At 44.4% G+C, this 16,239-nt stretch overlaps 2 protein-coding genes across 5 annotated transcripts in view; one reads left to right on the forward strand and one right to left on the reverse strand.

Moving 5' to 3' along the window:
- The window catches only part of FARS2 (phenylalanyl-tRNA synthetase 2, mitochondrial), a 214,550-nt gene extending 213,009 nt beyond the window's left edge, over nucleotides 1-1,541 (forward strand). For all 4 annotated transcript variants that reach the window (XM_083623952.1, XM_083623954.1, XM_083623955.1 and 1 more), the window contains one exon: nucleotides 1,259-1,541. In XM_083623952.1, coding sequence (XP_083480078.1) covers nucleotides 1,259-1,397 — 139 coding nt within the window. In that variant the 3' untranslated portion in view covers nucleotides 1,398-1,541. The remainder of the gene's footprint in view (nucleotides 1-1,258) is intronic.
- A 593-nt stretch (nucleotides 1,542-2,134) lies between these two features.
- The window catches only part of F13A1 (coagulation factor XIII A chain), a 217,369-nt gene continuing 203,264 nt past the window's right edge, over nucleotides 2,135-16,239 (reverse strand). The window contains exon 16 of the transcript XR_014550598.1: nucleotides 2,135-3,555. The gene's annotated coding sequence lies outside the window, so the exon portion shown is untranslated. The remainder of the gene's footprint in view (nucleotides 3,556-16,239) is intronic.

The following is a 16,239-nucleotide window of genomic DNA, read 5'->3' on the forward strand; positions in this document are numbered from 1 at the left end:
AGCTGCCTGTTTTTGTCCTCTTTAAGGACGTTCTGCATGTGGCAGTAGTGTTTGTTTGTTTGTTTGTTTGTTTGTTTGATACCTGCCCTTCGCCCTAAGGTCCCAGGGTGGGTAATAAATATCCCTCCCACCCCAAGAAACCCATACAGAAATTTAATACAGAACCACACTGCGTAATATGACTGTGTGGTACCAGTCTAAATACATTACCAAGCGCGTGCTTGTTGATTTTTTAAAAAGTCAATCGACTTGCGTGATTGGACATTTATTTTAGGATTCAGGCAGGACAGCTGTGTTACAACAAACAGAAAAAAGAGCCTTGTAGCACAGTTAAGACAAACAGATTTATCGTGGCCTAAGCTTACGTTCAATGACCTTTTGGCCCGACTGTTTACCTTCCCCAGTCCCCCCTCCCATTAGGGGGGTGTGTGTGTGTGTGTGTGTGTGTGTGTGTGTGTGTGTGACACACACACACACACTGAGAATAAGACTCATACATCAAATGCAGGAGAGAGCCTTGTAGCACCATAAAGTCTAACAGATTTATTGTGGCATAAGCTTTGTGGACCAGAGACCACTTCATCACATGCATGAAGGGTTATTTTTGATTTACCCGCCACCATCAATGTACATGGTGTTTTACAGAGTAAAATAATACTCACCCTCCTTGTACGAACCCTGTCTCCTTTGAATGTGTGTTTTTGTGCCCTGGGGAATGTGTGTGTCCCCTTGTGCCCTGGGGAATGTGGATTGGTTCACTTGCTTGAGTTAAATCATTGATTTAATCATCAGTGAGAATTTTACATATGCCTCTTTGGCTGCTAGGGTTTTCTTCACCTCCTCCTCTTCCTGACCCCCTTCTTCTTTTTAGATATTTTAGATATTTCACAGCAGGCAGAAGATCCCAAGGCGCAGTCGCAATCCCCCCGCCCCACCGATGATTTTAAAATTGACTTCCCTCTGGCACCTCAGCAGAGGGGCACATAACCACTGGTACAAGGTTTCAAGATGGGAAAGAATGTTAAAAGTTGAAAAGCATGATGGTTGTACCTTTGAGATACAAGTGGGGCTACAAAACAAATTTTGCTGGTTTCTCTTCCTTGTAAGTGAATTATTCATTATGCTCCATCCCTTGTATTGGCATATGTAATTAACAACAAGACAAGAAAAAGCAGGAAATAACTGTGAGGGCGTGCTCTTTCTCTATATTTTTTTTATTTGACGTATAACTCTCCAACATCTGGTTTTTGTTTCCTAGGACAAAAAGGACCAGCCATTGTTACGAGATCACTTACCGCCACTTGGAAAAGACCTTGACTCAGAAGGAAGTAAGCTGCATCCATAAATCCATAGAGGAATCAGCTGTACAGAAATTAGGAGTAGAGGGAAGATTTTGAGCTTTGAATTCTTCAGTTTTCTTTTATCGCTGCCCTGACCACACCCCCTTCTGTTTGAAAGAAGTTTCTATCATGTGGAAGCTTTTGGCAATGGTGGTATTTTCAGGTAATAAAAGGTGAACAACATAACAGTTCCTGAAAATATCAGTGAATCGCTTGCTGGGTAATTTGTACATTGTTAATCAGTTCTTGTGGTCGTGTGTTATTAAACTCCAGAACGTGTGTGCTATTTCTGCATTGACAGGATGTTCCATGCACTTGCGCTCATCTTGCTTTATTGGCTGAGGGTCATGTGGCCAGCATGACTAAGCCACTTCTGGTGAACCAGAGCAGCGCACGGAAACTCCATTTACCTTCCTGCAGGAGGGCTACCTATTTATCTACTTGCACTTTGACGTGCTTTCGAACCGCTAGGTTGGCAGGAGCTGGGACCGAGCAACTGGAGCTCACCCCGTTGCAGGGATTCAAACCACTGACCTTCTGATTGGCAAGCTCTAGGCTCTGTGGTTTAACCCACAGTGCCACCCACGTCCCTAATGGGCATGGTGCTGAGCCCTTTTTGCAGTTTTAACTCTTAAGGCTGCATTCCTATGCACTCCTTCCGAGAGTAAGCCCTATTGAACCTAGTGGATTTTACTTCATAGTAAACATGCATAAGATAAATTGGCGATGGAGGAAATTGCCTGCAAACTAATTAGGTTGCGGCCTGAGCCTTGCACAATATTTTTTTTTAAAAAAAGCTGGACTGCACAGTGGTTTGCTGGGATACAAAACAAGCCCACGGCTTAATTTGGTTTATCTGGCTTTCTTTGTAAAGCTGCTGCGAAGGGAAGCAGTTGTGAATTACCTCAGCCACAAATTGCTTTGCAATTGCACCACTTCAGACTCCAGCGAATTCTACCGTAAACTAACATTCCCAGTACAGTAACATTAATCTGAAAAGAGCCAGGTACGGAGTAGCACAATCAAGACTTCTTTTATCTCACTGGGTCATTTAGCGGCCGCTGAAAGACACAGCATTTGTTTTTGTGGGGTTTTTTTGCCTCAGTTCTTTCTTCGCTGTCTGGTGTCTCTATCTCTCCTTGGTATTGGCACATTTGTCTGCCTCCTCCACTGTTGTACCAAATAGATTCTCTTAGCAAGAGAGCCATGGCAGACATTTTGGCCTGCTATGCCTGCAATATGAAGCCAAAACATGGGTACTTCTCTTCGTTGGTAGATCACAGCAACATTGGGCAGCCTGTGCCCCCTAAACTAGAAGGTCAGTGAAGAATATCAACCCCATTGCCAGTTTTGAAGTAAGATTCCAACCACCAGCCCAGTCAACTTCTTTAGATTGAAAACGGGACAGGGGCCGGTCTTGTCCTGGCCTCACACAGCAAAAAAATATTGGCTTGCCCCATAAGGGGGCAAGGAACCTCAGGCCAGAGATGAAATGTGTCTCCCCAGGCCTCTTTATCCAGCTTTCAATGCTCTTTATTATTTCATGCCACCTTCTCAGGCCACACCTTCTCTCCACAGGCTGCACCCCACATTGGCTCTGATCCACAAAAGCCTCAAATGCTTTCTTGTGGCTGGAATGTGTCATGTAACTGTGATAATGCCTCTTGCTTGCAATGGGTGAAGGCTGGAGAGGTGTGTGAGGATGAAGGGTTGCTGACTTTTGCATGGCTGAAAAGAAGCCTGCTATACAAGGTTAAGGTGCTGCCTTATTATTATAACTACTACTACTACTACTACTACTACTAGTAGTAGTAGTAGTACTATTATTAGTACTAGTACTATTATTACTACTATTACTACTAGTTGTACTATTACTAGCACTAGTACTATTGTTGTTGTTTTATTACCCTGCCCATCTGACTGGGTTGCCACAGCCACTCTGGGCAGCTTCCAACATATATAAAAACATAATAAGACATTACACATTAAGAAGCTTCGCTATACAATGGTACCTCAGGTTAAGTACTTAATTCATTCCAGAGGTCCGTACTTAACCTGAAACTGTTCTTAACCTGAAGCACCACTTTAGCTAATTGGGCCTCCTGCTGCTGCCATGCTGCCGGAGCATGATTTCTGTTCTCATCCTGAAGCAAAGTTCTTAACCCGAGGTAATATTTCTGGGTTAGCGGAGTCTGTAACCTGAAGCGTATGTAACCTGAAGCGTATGTAACCCAAGGTACCACTGTACAGGGCTGCCTTCAGATGTCTTCTAAAGTTTAAATAGTTACTTACCTCCTTGACATCTGGTGGGAGGGATGCCACCACGCAAAGGCCCTCTTTCCCCCAATTTTGCCTCTGACCCCCTCATCTATTACTGGTACACGGCCCCCAGAAATCTGTCCTCTAGGGTCTGCAACCATGGACTTGCGAAGGTTCCCAATACCTAACTCTCCATGATGGTCCCAGACCCTGATCTATATGGTAAATACTAAGTATTTACCGTGTGAATAAATACTGGCAGTGATGGACCACCAAGTTGGATGGCTTTAGAAGAGGGTTGGACAGATTCATGGAGGGGAAGGCTCTTGATGGCTACTAGCCATGATGGCTGTGATCAGTAATGCTTCAGTTGTTGGAAGCCACAAAAGGGTAGGGTGCTCTGGTGCTCGGGTCCAGTTTGACGGCTTCCCACGGGCACCTGGTTAGCCACTGTGAGAACAGGATACTGGACTAGATTGGGCCCCTGGCCTGATCCAGCAGGCTCTTCTTATGTACAGCGGGGGGGGGGGGGGGCAGCACATTGGCGGAGATGCTTTGAACACAGTCATGCTTCAGCCCTCTTCCCCCCCACCCTGCCAGTCATCTCTGTTATGTGGAGGTGCAGTAAATGGACCATTGGCCTGCACTGGTGTTTCTCTCTTAATTTGCTGAAAGGGGGGAAAAAACGCAGAGAGAACGGGTGGCGAGACGTGTTCCTCGCAGCCCACACTGAAAAAAGTAACCTCTGCCTCCCTCCGTAAGTGTAGCTAGACGTGATTTAAAGCTGCATCATGCGGCTTTGATAAATGATAAATAATTAGCTGGCTCGGCTGGAACATTTCATTCTTAATTATCGTGGTTATATATTATTAATAAAGGTGTTTACTTGTCATCATGCCAAACCATTTGTCAGGGGACAGCAGAGAAAGGCAGAATAATTCAGAATTACAATTAGCGGCCCGACATCAAGGAACGCTGCTACTCTGAAAACACACGTGCTTATCTAATGAGGCAGGGCTGCAAGAGCTCCGGAGACTTGCACGGCGGTGACCACACCAGACAGAGTATGTGCCTTCCTTAGGATGCAGAGGAGCATGAGAAATCAGAAATGTGTGGGATCCTTGAGGGGTGAAATGACTCCTTTCTTTTATATTTGGAGCTCTTTTGACTTCCCTCTGACATTTTGCACTAAGAGATGCATCTGTAGCCCTAGCACTGCTTGCGGATAACAGGACTTACTAACTGCTTCCCCCATAGACTCACCCTTTCTGTGGAAAGAGTTTCTCAGCCTTTCTTCTGTTTGAGACGCAGACAGATGGGAGCAAAGCCCTTCCACGTAATTTATAACCGTCATACGCCTCTAATCCTTTGCTCTCATTCTCCATGAACCTTCCAACAGGAGTTCGAAGGATTCTGGCCTGGCTTCCTTGATAAGAAGCATGGTCTTGGTAAAATCCCCTAGGTAGGCCTTTAAACTTTTTCCCTGAAAAAGTCTCCATTGCCTCACAGGGCACGCTAAGCAAAAGTAATGCAGTTTCCGGGAGCGTGTGTGTTAGGGTTTTGCTATTGATTCTGGAGAATATAGTTGTTTGTTTTTTGAAAAATCTCTACATTCTCAGGACTATTGAGATTGGTTTCAAAACCGTCTCTAGAGTTCTGGCACAGATTTGTAGGCCTATTCAATTTTACTCCCCTACCCTGACTTACCACGAGCCGGATATATCACGCTAAGCACCTTATAGCATAAGACTTCATCCTCCTTGTTCTGCCGGTAGATCAGAGTTCTTCATCCTAAGCTTTATTATTGTGGCTTATCTTTCTCAAAGAAGGTCTGTGTAGGTCCTGATATTACTGTTCCTAATCCTCTCTTTAAGATGAGATGCCCAGGTCTGCAGGGAAGCACAGTGCGGAAACGCACAGAAGGTGAAAATCGCATAATGTCTGTGTGTATCTCAGGCGCAAAGAGACTCATGCACACAAAATCTTGTTGAAGGTGGCCTTCAATGACCCAAGGTGTCAGACTTGGCAAGATCACTCTGACAGCTTGTGTGCCTTCAGTGATTCCCACTCCAGTTCCACACACACACACACACACATACACACACACACACACACACACACACACCTTCTTCTTTGGCGGTCACTTGTAGCCGAGTAAGATTGTCTTCCATAAACACGGTTTTAACAACGAGTCCATAAGTGACTGTGGAGGCCAATTCTGGATCCACACATCCTTCCATAGTGGGGACATTGGTTTCCGGGCAGGAGCTGATCACAGTGTGGATTTGCCAAGTGTGCCTTCCTCCTAGCACGTTTCTCCATTGCGTCCTGAGTTTGAGTGTCTTCAAAGCCCATGACACCTTTGCTAATGGTTTTACCTTTTCCATATATATGTGAAAGCATTCACAAAGCCATTTCTTTGAGGCGGAAGAGCCACCACCAACAGCATGGAGCAATTTGTATTTGCAAAGTCACATGATAGCATGTTAAAGAGCTGGTGTGGTATAGTGCTGGGTGAGAGACTTTGGGAGCCCCCTGTACAAATAGGTAAAAGGTAAGGTAAAGGACCCCTGGACGGTTAAGTCCAGTCAAAGGCGACTATGGGGTTGCCGCAGTACCTATTTATCTATTTGCACTGGTGTGCTTTCGAACTGCTAGGTTGGCAGGAGCTGGGACAGAGCAACGGGAGTTCACTCTGTCGCAGGGATTCAAACCGGCGACCTTCTGATCAGCAAGCCCAAGAGGCTCAGTGGTTTAGACCACAGCGCCACCAGCGTCCCATGTTCAAATACTCAGCCAATAACTCATCCTCAGGCAAGCCAACATCTCTCAGGCTGAATTCCACCACCAATACAATATAGGAGAAGTTATGGTGGCCTATAATACAGAGTATGTGCAAAGATGCTTGAATGTAGTTTTCCTGCTGTGTGATAAGACCAAAGGTGAGGATGATTTTGCAGGACCTCACAGTGCATTAACATTCTCCTACAGAGCCCCTTCCCCCCGCAACATGGCCATGTGAGTCAGCGTTTAAAAGACTGAGCAGGGGAAAATAGCATAGGAATTAATTCTCCAATATGATCCAGTGAAAAGAACCTCACTTTATATAAGGTAGGAAATCAGGCTGGTGATTTCTCTGCTTTCTGCTGAGAAATGTTCAGCCTTGCAATGTCGCTTTGATGAAGGGAGAATTACCTGGCTTGCCAAAAGAGACTAAATACTTCATGATGTTTCCTGCTGTCCGAGGCTCAGGACTCCTGCGAACATTCCCTTTTGAAAAACAGGGCAATTTTGCCTGAAGAACCTCCTTTCTGAGCTCTGGTGCTTTCCCTTCCTAGCTTAAAAGTCTTCGTGACATCTGTTTTTAGAATACTTTGGGACACCCACTGGCAGTGGCAGGAAAGGTGCACACAGACACACACGCATTTCTGGGAACAAAAGAGACAGTTTTATAAAAGAAACCCTTATAGCTAGAAATTCCTGAACACTGTACTTTAAAGTGTTTTCCAAAAGAGTAGGTTTTTTTAATCAACAGGACAAAGGAGCCAGTTATATTTATGTACCCAGTGCATGCGCCCTACCCAACTATCATAAATGTACATAAATGTGTTTCTTGGTACAAACAATTATTCAAAAGTTTGCAGCAAGGATTGGGGGGGGCATGCGGACCTATAGATGATGTTGAGCTACACTGGCCAGGCTGGCTGAGGATTATGGGAGTTGAGAGTCCAACAATATCTGGGGGGGGCATATGTTCCCTATTCCTAATGTATACACTTGTGGAAACAAACAGAAAGCCTTGTGTTCTCCAGATGCAAATTGCATGGTGTCTACTTGTTAGAAGTGCAACAGCAGGGATCATTCAGTTCATAACTTAAGGGTTAATTCTGCTAGTGTTAAAGTCAGTTAGCCAAGGGTGTGTGTGGAGGTGTTGCTTAGCAACCTGGTGGAGTGGCATGATCTACCCTGAGGTTGCATGGGCTCTGATTCGCTGTGTAGTTCTGAGGGAGCTTTCCTCTATATGTTTGGTTGAATGTCTCCACGCTGTGTACACGAGGCCTGAACTCAGAAAGACAAACTATCTCTGTTTATTTCTCCTCAGATTATACACTGCTTTGTTCAGTTTTCTCAGTGAAAACTGAGGGCTTTGACCTTCAGCTGTGTTGTTTTTCTTTTAAATATATATATTTTATTAAAGATTTCTTGGTTTGCAAAAATGTGTGCATTGTCTCTTTTTTCAAGCTGCGTTTTCTACAGATCAGTTTCATTTGTTGTGAGACATTAGTGTGACATACAGTGTTAGGTTAGGAAGAAAATGGGGAAAGGGGGGGAATGGTGAGTGGGGTGGGGTCGGGTGGTGCTATTTAAGTGATTTTGCTAACATTGCTGCTTGTTTGGACTGTACAGAGCCAATCCTAACCTGTAAAGTTCGTACTGGAGACAATTGACTCTTGTGTGCACACATAATACAATCAGTGCCTGCGCAGCAAAATTTTCTGAGTCAAGGGAGTGGTTTAGTTGTTAGAATTTCAGATCAGACCAGAACTAGGAAGACACAGGTTCAAATCCCCTCTCAGCTGTGAAGCTCACTGGGTCACTGTTGTCAATAACACTAATTTTCCACTTCAACCCACGCCAGAACTTAATATGAAGTACTATAAAGATAATGGCTTTAAAAGCTGGATGGCTTTAAAGAAATTCACAGATAGGGCTATCAGTGGCTACTTGCCACAGTGGTTATGTTCTACCTCCACCGTTAGAGACAGTAGGACTCTGAATGTCAGTAACTGGAAATCACGAGGAAGAAGATGCTAGACTAGATGGGCCTATGACCTGATTGAGGCTGATGCTGATGAAGACATCTTTCCGCAGGGCCTGCAAGACAGAGCTGTTCCACCACGCCTTTGGGCAGGAAGCAGTTTGACTTACTTTCCTTTGTATAAAACAAACCCAAAGGAGGCCCCCAACCAGCTCACAGGTCCTTGTATGCTCAGTGGAAACAGTGGCGGAGCTTCAAGCTCTGGTGGGGGGCGGAGAGCAGGCGGGGGTGTGGCTGGCATGCGTCCCCGATGGCATGGCATGCTTCCTGGGGGCGTGGCATGCAGCCTGCAGGGGCATGGCGCACATCCTGGGGGCATGGTGCGCTGCCCGCAGGGGCGTGGCGTTCTTCCTGGGGGCCTGGCATGCATCCTGGGGGCGTGGTGCCCGGGGGGCGGCAGCCACAATGGCACCCCACTGGGTTCCTCCGCCAGTGAGTGGAAACAGTTGGTCCTGGCAAGTATAAACCACTCTCAAATGAAAACCGGTAATTGCCACCTGCCCAGATTTTAACTTGTCTGAATTAATTTTAAGATGTATTTTAATTAATTGATGTCTGTTTTTATGCATATTGTGCTGTTTTTATGATGTTAGCCGCTCTGAGCCTGGCCTCAGTCAGGGAGGGCGAGATACAATTTTTAAAATATTATTATTATTACTATTATTATTATTATTATTATTATTATTATTATTATTATTATCATCATCATCTTATGAAAAATAAAACAATCCTGAAATTACTGTGGAAATATGGGGTGGCTTTTGCCAGTAATGGCTGTACTTGATATTCTCCGGTGCTTTCCCATGTATGTCTCTGAAAGTACTTTCCAAACACTGGTTTCAGTAAAATTAACAGGAAGTGCTATGTGTTTCCCGAGGGACCAATTATAGCAGGGGGAAAATTACACAAAGCTGCAATTCTATCTGTGGGATAGCAGCTCTTACACCCGGTCAAGCTTGACTCAGCGAGGCTCTTGGCCCCTGGGCAATACATTCCCTTTTCTCTAAATAACTTTTTGGGGAGCTTGAAGCCTTGGAAGACAAGGTAACAGCCTTTGGCTGATGGGAGCAGGTTAGTGCAGTCAGCACTTTTGGTCCCCGGGGTCTTAAAATTCCTTTTCAAGAGAGTACGTACAAGTCATCCAACAACAACATCCGTAGCACAGGGCAGCGTTCTCATTATGTGAGAGATTTGATGGTATTTTTGGAACAAAAATAATTTCAAGGCAGAGAATATTTCTGAGATTATAATATATATTCTTTGACAAATCTGTGATCTGCAAAGGTTCCAGCTGGACAAAAACTTTTGACATAACGAGTATTGATAGAAGAAGAAACTAGGGGGAGGGAGGTTTGCTGCCAAAAGTCACACAAACTGAAATTAAAATACAGTGGTACCTCGGGTTAAGTACTTAATTTGTTCCGGAGGTCCGTTCTTAACCTGAAACTGTTCTTAACCTGAAGCACCACTTTAGCTAATGGGGCCTCCTGCTGCCGCCGCGCCGCCGGAGCATGATTTCTGTCCTCATCCTGAAGCAAAGTTCTTAACCCGAAGTACTATTTCTGGGTTAGCGGAGTCTGTAACCTGAAGTGTATGTAACCTGAAGCGCATGTAACCCAAGGTACCACTGTACAGCAGTGCCATAACACTTTCATGAACGCACCACACATTCAGCCTGAACTTGGTTTTTAAAACCATTGCTGCCACGCTTACCTTAAGAAGCCTATATTCCCACTAGAAGTGCATACTCATGTTTATTTTTAACACTTCCAGCTGAATGCCTGGTAATACGTCACTGTGAAGATTGGGACCACAGAAGTTTTGGGGTGGGTGGCTTAGGAGATGGCATTCTCTGTGGTGGCCCCTTAGCTATGGAATTGCCTTTTCCACGGTGGTATATCTGGCATCCTTGTTGCATAGCTTCTGTTATATGCCAAAGATATACCTGTTTTCCCTGCCCCTTGACACCTGACACACATAGACTTTAGGACCCGCCCTATTCTCCTGATTGTACATTAAACTCGAATATAGAATTTTTATATTGTTGTAACCCACGCTGGGTTCTTATGACGAAAGGTAAACAGAAACCTAAAAAGTTGTAGTAGTAATGTGTGTTATTATCGAAGCGGGTCTGCTTTTCTTTTCCTCCTTTGATTTCAGGCAAAAGCTGTAACAGATCATTTCCCCTCCAACGACGATTGTTTTGTGGAAGAACGGAAGCCTATTTAAAGAAATATTTAAAGAAATATTACTGTATGATGAATTCGCAGGCAGGATTTGAACGATGAGCAACAGAAGGAATTAAGAGATTCTTGTATTATTGTTGTATTATTGTTGTGGTATAAGAGAGAGAAGGAATTAAGAGATTCTTGTATTATTGTTGTGGTATAAGAGAGAGAAGACAGGGTGCAGCAAGGGGGAGAAATAAAAAAAAACACCATGGAAAATGGGATGGGAAGCCAACAAAAGAAAAGGAAAAAAAATGTATTGGAATGTATATGTGAAATTTTTTAAAATTTAATAAAATATAAGTGGGGGGAGGAAAACATCATTTCCCCTCAGAAACCTAGGACCCTTTCAATTTTCCAGTAGTCAGCAGCCAAGGAGGGAGATTTCAAGGCCTTTATGACTGTTGTTCTCATCTCCACAGTTGTAGACGTCCTTGCCAAATGAGGACAAAAGGGCTCGTTGGCAGCATATTTGCCGCTCTCTATCCGTCCACAGGGACCCGGGTGGTGCTGCGGGTTAAACCACAGAGCCTAGGACTTGCTGATCAGAAGGTCGCGGTTCGAATCCCCGTGACGGGGTGAGCTCCCGTTGCTCGGTCCCTGCTCCTGCCAACCTAGCAGTTCAAAAGCACGTCAAAGTGCAAGTAGATAAATAGGTACCACTCCAGCGGGAAGGTAAATGGCATTTCCTAGCAGTTCAAAAGCACGTCAAAGTGCAAGTAGATAAATAGGTACCACTCCAGCGGGAAGGTAAATGGCATTTCCGTGCACTGCTCTGCTTCGCCAGAAGCGGCTTAGTCTTGCTGGCCACATGACCCGGAAGCTGTACGCTGGCTCCCTTGGCCAATAAAGTGAGATGAGCGCCACAACCCCAGAGTCGGCCACGACTGGACCTAATGGTCAGGGGTCCCTTTACCTTTACCTATCCGTCCACAGGTACATTTTCTGCAAGGGTACCTACCATGCATGAACAAAACAAACATCAGGAAGCAAGTAATTGCTATCTGGGTGTTAGTATGTTTGGCCTTTCAGGAGACGTACTAGTCCAACTTGGGAGCTGCTAGGAGTCTTGAAACTACCAGAAGAGGTGAAATAAACATGCATCAGAAATAGCATTTCCTGCTCCGATAGGTGTAGCTTTGTACATGATTGTGTGGAGAGTTTACTGGGGATCTAGTCACCCGACCTATTCTCTCATGCCATAGGAAGAGACAGTCCGGCTAATGCCTCCATTTTGAGAGGTCAGGGACTGAAGAGAGATTAAAATGGATGTGTCTCATCCTTCTCCGAGACGAAAGGAGACATGCCCACAGGAAAACAACTTCTACCTGCTCCTTTATTAACTGGAGGTCTGGTTTTAATGCAGATAAAAACATCCGTGTGAGAGCAATCATTGCACAGCTAAGTACATTGGGAGAGTCAGATTTGAGGCAGTTTCAGTAAGGGATAAAAGCACCACACAACTTACGAAAGGTGTTTAAAATCTGTATACTGATGATGTCCTGTGGAGAGCAGAATTTGCAGTGAATTTATCTATGCTAACTTTGTACTGCTAAATAAAATATGTATAATAGAACTAGGATTTTGATCTTATGTATGCTTAGGATGAGAGTCAGCTTTAGTGAACAACATGTGTTTTACTTTGAATAAACATGATAGGCTCAATTTGTGATTTTGGTGTATGTATCCTGCCAGGTAAAACCACACATGCTGTGGAAATTATATTGTCATGAATTTTAGGAGTCAGTCTGCGTACCTTCTAAAACCTATGGCTCAGTATCAGTGAGACTAGAATGTGCAAGAGGGAACCTGGTGGACCAACCAAACTATTATTATTATTATTATTATTATTATTATTATTCCTATTATTAATTAAAGTTCTGTACCACACTTCATCTGAAGATCACAGATATAAAAATACAAAAATACATAGCTGTGGGGTTTGCCTCCTAGGATGGGTCAAGGAAAGGGTTAAAATGGGTGTGATGTGATTGGCCAGTGAGAATGCAAGGGGGGAGTAAAAGGTAGAGTGGGAGGTTTTGAAAAGTCAGTTGAGGTTTGGGAGTTGGGAGTTGAGGTTTGTCAGTTGGGAGTTGAGGCTTGGGTGTTGGAGAAGGAAGAGGGTGGAATAGGCAGTAGGTTGGTCAAGTTGTATTGTGAGGGAGTGAGAGGAATTGTTAGGAAGTTAGATAGATAGTTGGGCATAATTCAGCTTGAAGTTGTTAGGAACTAAGATTTATGAAACTGACAAGAGAAAAATAAACCGAAACCATACGCTTATTCCTGCACTTAAAAATAAACGTGATTATTTGTTTATGTCAACAACTGTCTGGACTCCGTGTGTCCCCGTGAGAAGCAGGGTGGTGGCAGCGAAGAAAGCAACCGCAGTGGTGGCACAGGGTCAATAGACAGTGAAACGTCCGGGGGCCCTGTGTGATCGCCACAATAGCATAATAGCAAGCAGAAACAGTTTAAAAGGCCATAGATGGTTTAATTAGCCAAAGCCCTGAGAGAAAAGAAATGTTTTTGGCTGGCACCTAAAGGTGCCTGGCGAGTCTCCTTAGGGAGAGCATTCCACAAGCTGGAGCCACAGCAAAAAAAGGCCTGTTGCCATGCTGCTGCCCTTCAGACCTCTTGTCAAGGTAATGACTGTAGCTACACAGCTAAGTACCTGACATCTACATCTCAAAAGAGTGAGCTCCACTGCCATAGAAACAAATGGGTTGGCCTTTCCCCCACCCTGATCTCACCTGGTTGCTAGGTAGAAGAGCAGCCAAAGTTGGTGTATGAGAGAACTGGACTTAGAGATACGTTCTGCTTCATGCGGAACCTATAATAGATTTGGGGAATGTCTGGAAACCTAATGGAGACGCAAGATCTGTTGGGGTGTTAATGCTGTGTGCCTCTCCATCCTATACTCAGGTTGTATATATGTGAAAATTAAACCATGTGTCCCAAAGACAAGACAGTTTCTGCTGACCTTCATTCGAAGGAAGCTGAACCCTGGAATCTCTTGCTGCTTGGGTGGAGGATAACAATACAATCACGTATTCTCCACATATATATATATATCACCTTAAAAAAGGAAAATTAAAAATGGAAACGTGAGAAATGTGTAACATTTGTCCCTTTTTAATTGGAACAAACAATATGTTTGTTTTTAAAGCAGAAAATGCATGTTTTCAAATGAGAGAGGGTGCCCAGCTCTATTCTGTGTTTGTGTCAATGAATCCACTATTCCTAATTCATTACGGACTAGTTTTGGATGGCTATTGACTTCTTGACACTTTACAGCAAAGAGAATTAATAAAGCACTGAGTCAGGCTACCTCTGTGCTACTTCTAAGTAATATATAGGTGATTAAGACAAACTAAACTCTCTCCTATTCTCAGATAAGCTGCTATTAAAGTAATGAGAAGGGAGGGGAAGAAATAATCGCTCGGGAGAAACTGAGCAGACAGATCTTGGAGGAAGGACACCTTGGAGGAGACACGGCTCGTGACAGTTGCCAGATTGCTAAAAGTAAGCTGTTCACAACATAATGAAAAGCAAAGGCCTCTGAACTAGTCACATAGGTCAGTAGTGGAAAAGCAACGTTGCGCACCATCATACATAGCGTGGTCCTCTGAGGGTGGGTTTGGGATGCGTTGATTGGTTTACGAAGCTTAAACGATTATTCAGTTGGTTGACAGCAGATGAGAAACAGCACTCGCCCATCTCCTTTGAAAAGTTCAGGAGCTCTCTAATCTACAGCTCAGTGGTAGGCCACATGTTTTGTCTGCAAAAAATAAATAAATAAATAAATAAATAAAAAATCCCACAGGACTGGGAAATACACATAAGAAAATAAGATGAGCCTATTGGTCAGGCTAGTGTTTCATTTAGTTCAGCATTGTTATGTACTGAGTTGAATAGGATCCAAAATGCAGCAGTCTGATTGGTTCTAGAACAATAGGATTCAGAATGCAGCAGTCTGATTGGTCCTAGAACAATGCAGCAGTATGATTGGTCTGCAGGAGCCACCCAATCCAGCTCCAGGGGGAAGTGAATCCACAACCTGATTGGCCTACAGGAGAACCCCGGAATTAGCCAATCACGTGCGGCCCATTGTGTAAATAATGTATATCAAGCAGATATTGTGGGGGAACTTTCATTCCTTGCTACTATGAGCTGAATAAAGAGCATGAATTCCACACTCGACTCCGGGTATATTTCAAGCATCCTTTTCTCAGAGTGGCCAACCAGGTGCTGGGGGGCGGGACTTTCAAGCAGGCTCTGAACACAAGAGCACTCCTTTCTAAAACCCTGAAGTAGTTGAGTAAATCAGTGTAGACAGCGCCAGTTAGGGTGGGCAGCACTGAACCAGGTGAATCATAGAATCATAGAATCATAGAGTTGGAAGAGACCACAAGGGCCATCGAGTTCAACCCCCTGCCAAGCAGGAAACACCATCAGAGCACTCCTGACATATGGTTGTCAAGCCTCTGCTTAAAGACCTCCAAAGAAGGAGACTCCACCACACTCCTTGGCAGCAAATTCCACTGTCGAACAGCTCTTACTGTCAGGAAGTTCTTCCTAATGTTTAGGTGGAATCTTCTTTCTTGTAGTTTGGATCCATTGCTCCGTGTCCGTTTCTCTGGAGCAGCAGAAAACAACCTTTCTCCCTCCTCTATGTGACATCCTTTTATATATTTGAACATGGCTATCATATCACCCCTTAACCTCCTCTTCTCCAAGCTAAACATGCCCAGCTCCCTTAGCCGTTCCTCATAAGGCATCGTTTCCAGGCCTTTGACCATTTTGGTTGCCCTCCTCTGGACACGTTCCAGTTTGTCAATGTCCTTCTTGAACTGTGGTGCCCAGAACTGGACACAGTACTCCAGGTGAGGTCTGACCAGAGCAGAATACAGTGGCACTATTACTTCCCTTGATCTAGATGCTATACTCCTATTGATGTAGCCCAGAATTGCATTGGCTTTTTTAGCTGCCGCGTCACACTGTTGGCTCATGTCAAGTTTGTGGTCAACCAAGACTCCTAGATCCTTTTCACATGTACTGCTCTCAAGCCAGGTGTCACCCATCTTGTATTTGTGCCTCTCATTTTTTTTGCCCAAGTGCAATACTTTACATTTCTCCCTGTTAAAATTCATCTTGTTTGTTTTGGCCCAGTTCTCTAATCTGTCAAGGTCGTTTTGAAGTGTGATCCTGTCCTCTGGGGTGTTAGCCACCCCTCCCAGTTTGGTGTCATCTGCAAATTTGATCAGGATGCCCTTGAGTCCATCATCCAAGTCGTTGATAAAGATGTTGAATAAGACCAGGCCCAAGACAGAGCCCTGTGGCACCCCACTAGTCACTCTTCTCCAGGATGAAGAGGAACCATTGATGAGCACCCTTTGGGTTCCGTCAGTCAGCCAGTTACAAATCCACTGAGTGGTAGCATAGTCAAGACCGCATTTTACCAGCTTCTTTACAAGAATATCATGGGGCACCCTGTCAAATGCCTTGCTGAAATCAAGGTAGGCTACATCCACTGCGTTCCCTTCATCTACCAGGCTTGTAATTCTGTCAAAAAACGAGATCAGGTTAGTCTGAC

Source organism: Podarcis filfolensis (assembly GCF_964270895.1).
Source record: "Podarcis filfolensis genome assembly, chromosome: 7".
Lineage (NCBI taxonomy): Eukaryota > Metazoa > Chordata > Lepidosauria > Squamata > Lacertidae > Podarcis > Podarcis filfolensis.